This window comes from Tursiops truncatus, chromosome 15 (genome assembly GCF_011762595.2).
Source record: "Tursiops truncatus isolate mTurTru1 chromosome 15, mTurTru1.mat.Y, whole genome shotgun sequence".
Classification (NCBI taxonomy): Eukaryota; Metazoa; Chordata; class Mammalia; order Artiodactyla; family Delphinidae; genus Tursiops; species Tursiops truncatus.
Window position 1 is genome coordinate 22022683 of NC_047048.1, and position 13188 is coordinate 22035870.

Here is a 13188-nt window from a genome sequence, read left to right on the forward strand (position 1 = left end):
AAAGATAGTTTTTGTCGACAGAGTTGAATGAATGGTTATAGACTAAGGTAGAGGAAAAAGGTGTTTTTTTTTGATATGTGTATGTGCCATGGGGCAGGGGGCAGGCAGGTAGACAGCTTATGGAAAGCTGCCTGCTGAAAATGGTCCAATGGAAAGAATATTGACTAGTTCCAGATGCCTAGAATCAAATCATAGCTCTGCCACTTAACAGATGTGAGGCACATCTCAACTAAGGGTGAATGATCTCAAACTAAGACTCAGTTTCTTCAACTATAAAGAAATATTAAAATTACTATCTCACAGGGCTTTTGTGAGGACTACAGACAATAATGGCTAACATGTTAACATATATGGAGCACTTACTGCATGTCAAGCAGTTAGGACTCTGTATGTGTTCTCATTTAATCCTCCAAACAGCTAGTGTACCTTATATAGATACTGATATAGATACAATTGTTATGTCCACTTTTCAAATATAAAAACAGGCTTATAGGCATTATATAACTTGCTCAAGTCACACAACCATTAGATGACAAAACCAGGTAATAATGGCAGTCTGTCATCAGAATCCTTTTAAACTGCTATTAGAATTTTGTTTGCTTTATTTAAAACACTTTTGTAGCACCTATCATGTGCCAGGCACTGTTTGAAAAACTTTACAAGACGTTAACTTTTAATAATGTATGTTGTAAAACACCTAGCACAGTGCTTAGAATTCAGGAGTCATCTGGTACATATTAGTTCCCTGCCACCATGTAGTGAATATTCTTGGAATTGGGTTAGAGCGCTGAGGTGCTCTCCAAGGCAAAGGAGGCAGAAATGAGCAAAGACAAACACAGAATCTGTCTCCACCCGATGTCTGAACTTAAGCTAACAAGCCACAGGCCTTTTGGCTATGGAGGACTGGAGCTCTAAGTGCTGGAGAGTGGCTCTGGACCTAGAGACCATCAGAATTCAAATATTAATTGTGCACTTACTAGCTGGGTGACCGTAGGCAAGTGGCTTAATCTGAGCCTTTTTCTCATCTTGTTAAATGGAGATTCAACAACCTTAACCAAAACTGCATATAAAAGCACTTAGCAGTACTTGACACATTAAGGGTTTGATGAATTATAGCAATTATTAATATTTTCAGTATTAATTTTAGCAGTCACCAGAAGTATAAGGATTAAGAGCTGAGTCAGGCTCCCAGCACGAGGAAACCTTCTACTCTCCTTGCTACTCCTTCTTCCTGAGCCACTTTTACCCTTTCCCAAGTGTTATCTGCTGGCGTCATGGAGACAGCTGCACAGATGAGGCCCAGAGAAGTCAGTCACACAGCAAGCGTATAGTCTGGGGAAATACGTGCTCCTGCTGCTGGGTTTGATCATTATGGCTATGGAAATCAGAGTGCAACTTTTAAAACAAAGGAGTAACAGCAGGTTTTGTTACTACAGGATTTGCTATTTCCAGAGTTTTCTCCTGACTTGTCAAACATGCCTTAGGACCTCTGCCTCAGTCAGAACCTAAGCCTTTTTTGCTCCCTGACCCAATGCTCCCTCCTCTAAGCCCTCATCCCCTGAGAACACCCCAGCTACTTCTGGGAGAAGAAAGCTTTGGCCCTCTCTTGGCTAGTCTACCCACACGATGGGGACTACAAGCTAAGTACTCCACTTGGTACACGGAAACCCCTATTTTACCCCTACCTCCATACACTGGCTCTGAGAAGTTTTATCCAGGCAAGTTTGCCCCTCAGGGTCCAAGCTCTTAAACAAAAGCTTTCTTTTTTCTTTCTCTGGCAAGTTTTGGTCACTTTTAAACCTCTTGCTGTTAAGTCTACCCATAAGCCTGTTTGAAGTATATCAGTCTAAGATTTTTTTTTTTGCTGTAAAACCTAGTACTTATTTCTGTTTCTCAGAGACAGTAATTCTCTCAAGCTGCCCAGCAGGTAGCCTGTTTCACTAGTGGCCCTAATACATGTTACAAGAATTTTATGACAGGAAGTTAACTTCTGATCCAGGCTTCAAGGCCTGAGGCATTCATGTTTTGCCACCTGGGACCTTGGGCCTGTGAAAGAATCCTAGAATGTCAGAATTTTAAGGGACTTTAGAAATAATACAATCCAGTGGTTTTCAAACTGTGCTTTTTTCAAAAAAAGCCCTCTTTCCCTCTTTCTCTCCTCCCCCAGCATACACATTCATTCATATATCTACTCATCCATTTCAGAATTGCTCATCTTTATGCCTTAGTAAAGATTTAACATCAATTTTTCTTTTAAAGAAAGGGTTTTATAGTTTCAAGCATTTGAAAATGACTGATTTACTCCAAATCCCTCATTTTACCAAAGGGAAATTGAGATCCACAGTGGGAAAATGGCTTGGCCACTACTTGTCAGCAGAGACAGGTGATACAGCTGGGACTGGACCCAGAGTCCTGCTCCAGTATTCCTCAGTCTTAGAAACAGCAAAACAGGCCCTATCTCTTAAAAGTTAACATAAATGGTAAAGGGGGCAAGGGCAGGGAAGGCAGGAACACACTCCTGATATGTGGGAAAGGTAGGTTATAGTCACATCTAAGCCTGGGCCTTGCCCTAGAACTTCTTGACCATTTTTACTCAAGTGCCTCTTGTTCCAGAGAGGCTGCAGAACCTAAGACCTCTGCCTTTAAACTGGGATGAGCTGTCTCCTTGAGGGACCACTAAGTGTAGTTATAAAAGCAAATACGAGTAACATGGGGATACAATACCTCTCTCTTAGAACTGTGAGAGTTAAGAGATGATTCATTTCAGTTTTCGTTTATGTGCCTGGACGTCAACAAAAGGCTTTTCTCCAAGAAAAGCTTAAGTCCAGAGAGTCCAGAGGTCAGAATCATGAAGGGGCAACCCTTTAGTCCTTACCTCTCAGTTCCTGGCAGCAGGATGAGGCAGAGGGTGCCTGAGCACAGGCTGTGGTAGAGCTTTCCTATCTTCCTGCCCCAGCGCCAGGCTGCTATCTTTGGGTGGTCCAAGTTCAGCATCTAGAATCAAAGCCAGGTGTTGACACTCAGTCAGAGTACCCACCGCTGACCTTTGGAGGGACTGCAACATTCCTCCTCAGGCTCCCGGGAAAGGCTCTGTACAAATCCTCAGTCTGAAGCCAGAGTCTATACTGCAGGGTTCCTTGTCCACTCCAGCATCCCCAGACCTCCAAGTCAGTTTAGGGTCCTGAGTTAGGGAAACCAAATCACTAAGGAGAGCTCTAGTCTGGCCTCTGACATTAAGTATCTCTGTGACCTGGGCAAAGTCACTCACCAGCTCTGGTGTCTATTCCTCATCTGCTAAGTGTGGGACATTAGACCACGGCAGGGCTTCCCAAACTTAAACCATTCACCTTCCATCTTCACCCTTCTGTTGCATATTCCCTAATGGTTTTCTTTAAAGTGAGTCAATTTCTTCCTTAGCTTCGTCTAAGTAATACTATCCATGAAATCACACGTTCAATGTGGTGGTTGCATACTTTAATGAATGTTAGAAAAACAAGTTCATAACAATAAAAGTGAAAAAAAGAGGTCCATCTGTGACCACCAAAAATCATATTGTGTATGTATGTACTACACTTCAGGAAACCCTAGATCACTAAAGACTTGTCCAGCTCTCCAACTTCCTGTATTAACCTCTCAAAGTCCCTTGGAGAGACACCTGGAAAACCTGATTTTAGCAAGTTTGGAGGGGGCAAAAGTATGAGAGATCTTGGAGAAAGAAAGGTGTGTCCAGGGCTGGAAGACACTGGAGAGTGAAGTAAGACTAGTGGCAGGGCAGGAAAAAAAAGACTGAAGGCTTAAGTGTCACTTGAGCAGGACTATCCTGTCTAATTTCCATAAACATCAGAAGGCCAACCACCAGAGCCAGCAAACCAAGGTAGCTAGCTACCTCTCCCCCCTAACCCCAGGATACATTTAATCACTCACCTGCACGGCCTCCTGCTCCGAGGGAGGAGGTATGACACGAAGCCCTGGGGGCCTCGATTCAGGAGGTAAGCCCCTGAGCCATGAATGGAGGTGCCTGGGGGTTAGGGCATGCCTGCCTTTCAGCTTCCAGTTCTTGCCTGTGAGAATGCCAAGGGCCCTATGGGCACTGCCAAAAGTTTTGAATCCTGAAAACAAGAATACCCCCTTCTGTTATTAAGGACCAAAACCAAAACCAAAAAACCTGATCACCATCCAAGCTGGAGCCCATCCAGAGCCAAGGGAGAAGGACAAAATCAGGAGATGTTGACCTGGTCCAGCCCAGGAGGGATTACTTGTTGAACATTTCCTTTCTCTGACCTCATGTTACCACCATGTCTAATCTCCTTTCCCAAGGCTATATTCAATGGCATAGACTTACTCAAGAAACAGTAGTTTTTCTGCTTTCCATTTTTAAGATCTTTAGGCAAGATCAGAGCTTCCAGGCCCAGGAAGAGGCTGGACTGTTGCAACAGGTGTTCCTTGAAGGTTTCACTCACTCCAGACAGGTATATAGTACCTCGGTTCTCAGAATCTTGTTCCAGCTCATTCACAAGGATGTCACAATCAAGGGTGAGCTCTGTCACAGGCCTCTGCACCTAACCAAGGAAAGATGGCATTAATGGTAGAAAAGTCACCACTTCAAACCCCAGGCCTGTTACATACTAGGAAGTAGCTTAATTCTGCAGCTTCCTTATCTATACAAGGAACCTAATGATAACTGCCCCAAAGGACTATGGTAGAAACTTAATAGATAAATAAATACAAAATGTAAATATTTTTGTGTAAATAATACTCTCTTCCCTTTCCTTCTCTCCCCCACCAACTGCCATCAGTTCTCTGCCTTCTATACCAATGAAATTCTGTTTAATTGCATAAGAAACATCAAAATACCATTTGATTCCCCTGAAAGCTAAAGGGCAACCACAAAAAAACCACCCTGAAAAACCATTTGGGGTCTAAGTAGTGATAAAGAGTACATGGAAGATGTAGCCCAGGCTGATTTTGACAAAAATGAAAAGCTATCATGTCTTAGGTCACCACTATAAGAATGCCGGCCTTGGCTGAAGGCTTTCCATTACAGAAAATCTTGTTTCTTAAGCCTCTCGAGGGTGCTTGTCTAAGCTGTTATGTCTTAGGGTGCTGTAAATACAGGCTTGAGTAAATACAAGTACTGAAAATACAGGATTGAGTGAAGTGTACTACTTTATGCTTTCTCTGGAACCCTACCTTGATGCAGGTACCTTCCACCAGGCTGCCATCCAAAGACTCTATGGCCAGCTGGGCACCTTCCAGGACTTCGTATTGTATACAGAGATGTGGCTGCAGAAAAATCAAGATTTCCTTACTTTTGCTTTCCAGGCTCAAACTGCCAGAGACGGGGCTAGGAACGGGGCCCACCTAAACTACAGTGGCCAGAGCCACCAGAATGGATGTTCTTGCTGTGCTGGGCTAGACAGTGATCACAGACCATCAATTTTAAGTGGAATCATCATGGTTTTCAGAAAATAATCTTGTCACTTAAAATTGAAGCCTTCTCTCCCTAGGTGGTATGGGGAAAGCACTAACAAATTCTTTACTACCCAACTTGCTGTTCATACCATTTATTATTATTATTATTTTGCGGTACGCAGGCCTCTCACTGTTGTGGCCTCTCCCGTTGCGGAGCACAGGCTCCAGACACGCAGGCTCAGCAGCCATGGCTCACGGGCCCAGCCACTCCACGGCATGTGGGATCTTCCCGGACCAGGGCACGAACCCGTGTCCCCTGCATCGGCAGGCGGACTCTCAACCACTGCACCACCAGAGAAGCCCCCATACCATTTATTATAAATCACTAAAGTTACCGCTGCAAGTCACAGGTAGAGATTCCCATTTGCCTTATTAGCTTAATTTTAGACAAGCAGCTTTCCTACAAGCTTGGGGAGGTTAAGTTCTTCCACTGGATTTGCATCTTCAAATTGACTTATTTTGCACTTGATTAACACCAGAGTATCTAAATCTATGTGATGGTCTGCGCCACAGCATCATCATGGAGATTAAAGTGCTCCCATAGAAAAGCTTCATTTTATTGGATTTGGCAATGATTCCTGAATATGACACCAAAGGCACAGGCAACAAAAAAAATATGAGAAGTTAAACTTTATCAAAATTAAAAAGTGTATCAAAGAACAACCATCAACAATGTCAAAAGGCAGCAGAACAAATGGGAGAAAATATTTGCAAATCACATATCTACTGAAGGATTCATATCTAAAATATACAGAGAACTCCTAAAACTCAACACAAAAAAATCAACCCAATTAAAAAATAGGCAAAGGACTTGCATAGACATTTTTCCAAAGAAGATATACCAATGGCCAATAAGCATACAAAGAAATGCTCAACATCACTAATCATTAGGGAGCTGCAAGTCAAAACCATGAGATACTATTGATACTTCACACCCATTAGGATGGCTACTATCTAAACAACCCTCCCCCCCCAAACCAAAAACAAACAAAAAAAACCAAGTGTCAGGGGAATTCCTGGCGGTCCAGTGGTTAGGACCCCCTAGCTTCCAATGCACGGGGCACGGGTTCATTCCCTGGTCGGGGAACTAAGATCCCACATGGGGCGCAGCCAAAAACAAACAAACAACAAAAAAGACCAAAAAAAAAACCCCAAGTGTCAGCTGGAATATGGAGAAGTTGGAACCCTTGGCATTGCGGGTGGGAATGTAAAATCGTGCAGCTGCTATAGAAAACAGTATGGCAGTTCCTCAAAAAATGAAATGAATTATCATTTAACCCAGAAATTCCACATCTGTGTATATCGCCCAAAAGAACTGAAAACAGGGACTCAAACAAATACTTGTACATCCATGTTCATTTCATAGTAGCATTATTCAGAATGGCTAAAATGTGGAAACAATTCAAATGTTCATCGAGGGACGAATGGATAAACAAAATGTGGTATAATCATGCAATGGAATATAATTCAGCCTTGAAAAGAAATGAAATTCTGATACATACTACATCATGGGTGAACCCTGAAGACATTATGCTAAGTGAAATAAGCCAGACACAAAAGGACAAATATTGTAGGATTCCACTTATATGATATACATAGAGTAGTCAAATTTATAAGACAGGAAACACAATAGTAGTTAATAAGCCTGGGAGAAAGGGGACTGGGGAGTTACTGTTTAAAGGGTACAGAGTTTCAGTATGGGATGATGAAAAAGTTCTAGAGAGAATGTACTTAATAACACTGAACTATACATAAAAATGGTTTAAAAGGCAAATTTTATGTATACTTTACAAAAAGAAAGAAAGAAAAAAAAAGACAAGACGACTTACAGGAAGGAGTGACAGTTCCTTGAATACCCTTTCCCATCCCTCAGTCTATGTTCCCAGGGATGATCTTTTTATTTCTGTTTTTAGGTGTAGGAAAGACAATAAAAGATTTGGGGAAAGCACATTTTAAACATCTAGGATTCTGCAGTTAGATCGCTTTAGAGACTTTAATTTTTGCTTCACTTTAATAGTTACTAAACCTAATAGTTATTAGTTGTATTATTAGCTATTACACATAATAGTTTAATGCACCAGATTAATAGTTGCCTATATCAAAATTCTAAAGGTATAAAAAAATTTACAGTGAAAAGTCTTCCCCTAACCCCTGTTCCCAGTCACCTAGTTCCTCTCTCCCTGGAGGCCTTCATTGTTACCAGTTATTGTATATCATTCTACATATATTCTAAGTTTTTATTTTCAATTCTTTTCATGGCTTCCTGTCTCATAGTGCTTATAATGTTGTTATTGCTTCATATAGTAACTTTAGTCTTTATCTGACTTCCTGCTATGACCATGAAGATAGAGGCTTACTCTATCTATACAAAAGGAGGTATCTATACATCCTTTTAAAAAGTATGAATTTTTTAAACCATATACAAGTATTATTTCTTAAAAAGTAAAAATAATTAAACTCTTTATAGGGTTTTTATGTAAATAACAAACTAATAAACAAAACTTACTCCAAGAGATTGGAGAGCTAACAGCAACAACAAAAAAAAGCCCTACTCCTCTAGTATCTCAACCCAGCTATGAGCCTACTTTGGATTTAAGCCCTGCAGACTTCCCGGCACATGGAAGCTACTGCTGTTTTTGAAAGGGCATTTTATCATTTAAAGCTGAAGTCACAAGCATGAAGCCCATAAACTACATTAAACCACTAGACATATTTTTTGTCTGGCTTACATAATATTTAAGAAAATTGGAGCCAACAATATGAAAATTGGCAGATTTCTTGATTCTCAAAACAAAAAAATCAGAAGATCTGGCAATATGGGGCACACATTCTTATGGGTCAACACTGTTCCCATGAGACAGAGCATGTCTCACATTCCAGTTGGTGACAATCAAGCTCAAATCACTAATACTTGAAGGACCCTAGAAGGCATCTGAATTTCCCACACTAGATTAGAAGGTCAAAATCTAAGTTTTCTTGTCTCATTACCTGATGGGATTCAAGAGTAAGAGTCACTGACAGGACTGGACCAAAACTCTCAAACAGCCTATTCAGAGCTCTAAGGTTACAATTTTTGCTAAATGGCCCAGCATAGACAGTTGACATCTCCATCCACTTGATCTTCATCTATAAGAAAAACAACAGAATAGTAAGGAGGTGGATGTGGAAAGAGAATTAAGTCAAATCTAAAGAAATCATGAGTCAAAACATGGGATAATTCCTTTCAAGGAATTTCTTAACACAAACACTTGCCAAATGTACAAGGATTTGTATACAGGGATTTCATTGCATCATTATTTGGAATAGCAAAAATTTATAAAGTGCAAATGCTGAAAATAGGTATATCATACAATGGAAAACTATGCAGCACAAGGGAAATAAGATTATATAGTGTTATGAACAGATGTGTAAGATATACTGTTAAAGGAATAAATAAAGTTGCAAAACAGTATATATAGTCTGATTCCCATTTTTATAAAAATGAAAATGGTAATATATTGATACATATAGAAAAAATTTAGAGAAGTATACAGTAAATTTAATGAAGCATGTATTACTTTCCTTAATGGGGAGAGATTATAATAGGTCAAATAAATCATCTAGCAGAACCCATTCACTTACTCTTTTGCTCATCTCCTCACTGAGGTTGGGTGGAAAGGGTTCAAGAGAGAACTGCACGATGCTGAAGGTAAACAGGGGGACTTCCACTCTAGCCTGCTCAAGAACCTGCAGAAAACAGCACAGCCTGGATGAAGCAGGAACCTAATAGTCTACTGTGGCTCATGGAGGTGAGCCACAGTAATATAAACAACGGTTGTCTTTTTACCCATATTAAAAAGCAATATGAGGCTCACTTCAAGGTCCAGAAGAAAATGGTGACACCACACAGTCTTGTAGAAAAACCATATAATCAGGAAAGAGAATAAATAGAATCACATATGACCCAGATCTTCAGCATTACTAAGAAGCAGGCTACTACAAGCTTCAAATTACCTCTAAGTAAAGAAACAAGTTAAATTCTGCAAGCCTATGAATAAAGAGAGGGAGAAGAGACACAAGAGACTCTGGGGGAAAAAAAAAAAATCAAGGGGCATGGAAGACTTGGATGAAACAAACAAAATCAGCCCCAGCAAGAAAGTACAACAAAATGCCAAAATAATGAACACAGGTCACAACTTTAATAGTTCAGGCACTTAACTACAAGGAAGAGACTTGACAGCCTCAGAGAAGCAGTGCTTCTGGGGAAGAATCAGATATATAGAGAAGAGGCAATACCCTGCTGGAGACACTGCAGTGAAGGAAAAGAAGGAAATAAAGAAATCAGGAGGGAAATTAAGGATCCTGCGGGGGGAAAAAAAAATAAAACAAATACCAGTCCCTCCCAAGAGCATTATAAACTTATTTTTCCCAGCACATCTTTCTCAAAAAAACCCCAACACTTTAAAAAAAGAAAAAGAGAGCATGACATCAGCAAGATAGAGTACAAGGCAGCTTTAAGCCCTCAGTTTTCCATAGACACCGAGTTAACACTATATAGACCAGAATACCTTTGCAACAACTCTAGAGACCAGTTGAGAAGTTACAGCACCCAGAAACAACAACAACAACCAGAAGGGATTCCAGCAAAAGGGAAAGGAAAATATGTAGTTTTGTGTTCCCATCCGTCCCTTCCCCTATCTGACCCAGCAGGGCTCAACACAGAGGAAGTTTCCCACACTGGAGATCTTCCCTCTGGACAGAAACAAGAGTGGACCATGCAGCCAATGTCATGGCTAGGCTGGGCACTGCCTGAGGGACTAGTTTCTGTCTCACCTGACTCAGAGCACTGATAGGACTGGCGGCCTTGTCTGGAAGCCACTGAAAACATATGCAATCACCACAGCACATTAGAGCTGCAGTTACAAAAGCAGATGTCAGGAGGAGCAACAGATTGCAAGCTCTGAGGAGAAACAGGGACAAGCTGCTCAGGGAATATGAGACAACTAAAAGCACCTGCACAAGCTCAGAGAAGACACATCCTCAAAGTATGTTCGAGAGGTCCTGAAACCTCAGGCTGAGCTGATTAGTGAAAGTCTTCCCTTCCACCATGCCAGGCACTAACAATTGGAGAGGTAGTTGACAAAAAAAAAAAAAAAGAACTAAAAGAGAACAAAGATAGACAGACAACTAATGAAATCAGGAAAATTATGCATGAACAAAATAAGTATTTCACTAAAGAGACAGCAACTATAAAACAGAACCAGACACACACTGCGGTGGCGGAGGCAATGGCGGTGGGGTGCAGCGGCCGGCCGAGCCCGGGCCAGCAGGGCCACGGGCTGCCAGTGTGCGGTGCCACCAATCCGCCTGCCTGCCCTCTCCTCGTGGAGTGGCGGTGGGGAGGCAAGAAACAGCTACTATTATATGTTGTAAAATGGATGTCTTCTAAAAATTTCCTGAGAAGATGGTGGAGTAGAAGGACATGCACTCATCCCTCTTGCAAGAGCACCGGAATCACAACTAACTGCTGAACAATCATTGATAGGAAGACACTGGAACTCACCAAAAAAAGATAACCCACATCCAAAGACAAAGGAGAAGCCACAATGAGATGGTAGGAGTGGCCCAATCACAATAAAATCAAATCCGATAACCACTGGGTGAGTGACTCACAAAATGGAGAACAATTATACCACAGAAGCCCACCCATGGGAGTGAAGGTTCTGAGCCCCATGTCATGCTTCCTAACCTGGGGGTCTGGAAACAGGAGAAGGAATTCCCACAGAATTAGACTTTGAAGGCTGGCAGGATTTGACTGCAGGATTTCGACAGGACTGGGGGAAACTGAGACTCCCCTCTTGGAGGGCACACACAAAGTAGTATGTGCATCAGGACCCGGGGAAAGGAGCAGTGACCCCATAGGAAAGTGAAACAGACCTACATGCTAGTGTTCAAGGGTCTCCTGCAGAGGTGGGGGGCGACTGTGGCTCACCCCAGGGACAAGGACACTGGCAGCAGAAGTTCAGGGAAGTACTTGTTGGCATTAGCCCTCCCAAGAGTCAGTCATTAGCCCCACCAAAGAGCCCAGGTAGGCTCCAGTGTTGGGTTGCCTCAGGCCAAGCAACCAACAGGGAGGGAACCCAGCCCCACCCATCAGCAGTCAAGTGGATTAAAGTTTTACTGAGCTCTGCCCACCAGAGCAACAGCCAGCTCTACCCACCACCAGTCCCTCCTGTCAGGAAGCTTGCACAAGCCTCTTAGATAGCCTCATCTACCAGGGGGCAGACAGCAGAAGCAAGAAGAAGTATAATCCTGCAGCCTGTGGAATGTAAAACACACTCACAGAAAGACAGACAAAATGAAAAGGCAGAGGACTTTTTACCAGATGAAGGAACAAGATAAAACCCCAGAAAAACAACTAAATGAAGTAGAGATAGGCAACCTTCCAAAAAAAGAATTCAGAATAGTGATAGTGAAGATGATTCAGAACCTTGGAAAAAGAATGGAGGCGAAGAGTAGATGCAAGAAATGTTTAACAAAGACCTAGAAGAATTAAAGGACAAACACCTAGAAGAATTAAAGAACAAACAAACAGAGATGAACAATACAATAATTGAAATGAAAAATACACTAGAAGGAATCAATAGCAGAACAACTGAGGCAGAAGAACGGATAAGTGACCTGGAAGACAGAAAGGTGGAATTCACTGCTGCAGAACAGAATAAAGGAAAAAAGAATGAAAAGAAATGAAGACAGCCTAAGAGACCTCTGGGACAACATTGAATGCACCAACATTAGCATTCTAGGGGACCCAGAAGGAAAAGAGAGAGGGAAAGGACCCAAGAAAATATTTGGAGAGATTATAGTTGAAAACTTCCCAAACATGGGAAATGAAATAGCCAGCCAAGTCCAGGAAGTGCAAAGAGTCCCAGGCAGGATAAACCCAAGGAGAAACACGCCGAGACACATAGTAATCAAATTGACAAAAATTAAAGACAGAGAAAAATTATTAAAAGTAACAAGGGAAAACCAACAAATAACATACAAAGGAATCCCCATAAGGTTAACAGCGGATTCCTTAGCAGAAACTCTACAAGCCAGAAGGGAATGGCATAATATATTTAAAGTGATGAAAGGGAAGAACCTACAACCAGGATTGCTCTACTCAGCAAGGATCTCGTTCAGATTGACGGAGAAATCAAAAGCTTTACAGACAAGCAAAAGCTAAAAGAATTCAGCACCACCAAACCAGCGCTACAACAAATGCTAAAGGAACTTCTCTAAGTGGGAAACACAGAAGAAAAGGACATACAAAAACAAACCCAAAATAATTCAGAAAATGGTAACAGGAACATATCGATAATTACCTTACATGTGAATGGATTAAATGCTCCAACCAAAAGACACAGGCTCACTGAATGGATACAAAAACAAGACCCATGTATATGCTGTCTAAAGAGACCCACATCAGACCTAGGGACACATACAGACTGAAAGTGAAGGGATGGAAAAAGATATTCCATGCAAATGGAAATCAAAAGAAAGCCGGAGTAGCAATATTCGTATCAGACAAAATAGACTTTAAAATAAAGAATGTTATAAGAGACAAGAAAAGACACTACATAATAATCAAGGGATCAATCCAAGAAGAAGATATAACAGTTATAAACATATATGCACCCAACATAGGAGCAACTCAATACATAAGGCAAATGCTAACAGCTATAAAAGAGGAAA

At 41.5% G+C, this 13188-nt stretch overlaps 1 protein-coding gene across 10 annotated transcripts in view; it reads right to left on the minus strand.

The window, feature by feature from the left end:
• Nucleotides 1-13188, minus strand: part of REXO5 (RNA exonuclease 5) — an 80515-nt gene that overhangs the window by 37755 nt on the left and 29572 nt on the right. For 9 of the 10 annotated variants that reach the window (XM_073792227.1, XM_073792226.1, XM_073792228.1 and 6 more), the window contains 6 exons: nt 9094-9198; nt 8461-8598; nt 5191-5283; nt 4343-4559; nt 3925-4109; nt 2876-2994 (listed from right to left, as the gene is read on the minus strand). In XM_073792227.1, coding sequence (XP_073648328.1) covers nt 2876-2994; nt 3925-4109; nt 4343-4559; nt 5191-5283; nt 8461-8598; nt 9094-9198 — 857 coding nt within the window. Of the gene's footprint in view, nt 1376-2875; nt 2995-3924; nt 4110-4342; nt 4560-5190; nt 5284-8460; nt 8599-9093; nt 9199-13188 lie in introns of all 10 variants that reach the window. The other variant, XM_033841123.2, reaches the window with a different exon arrangement.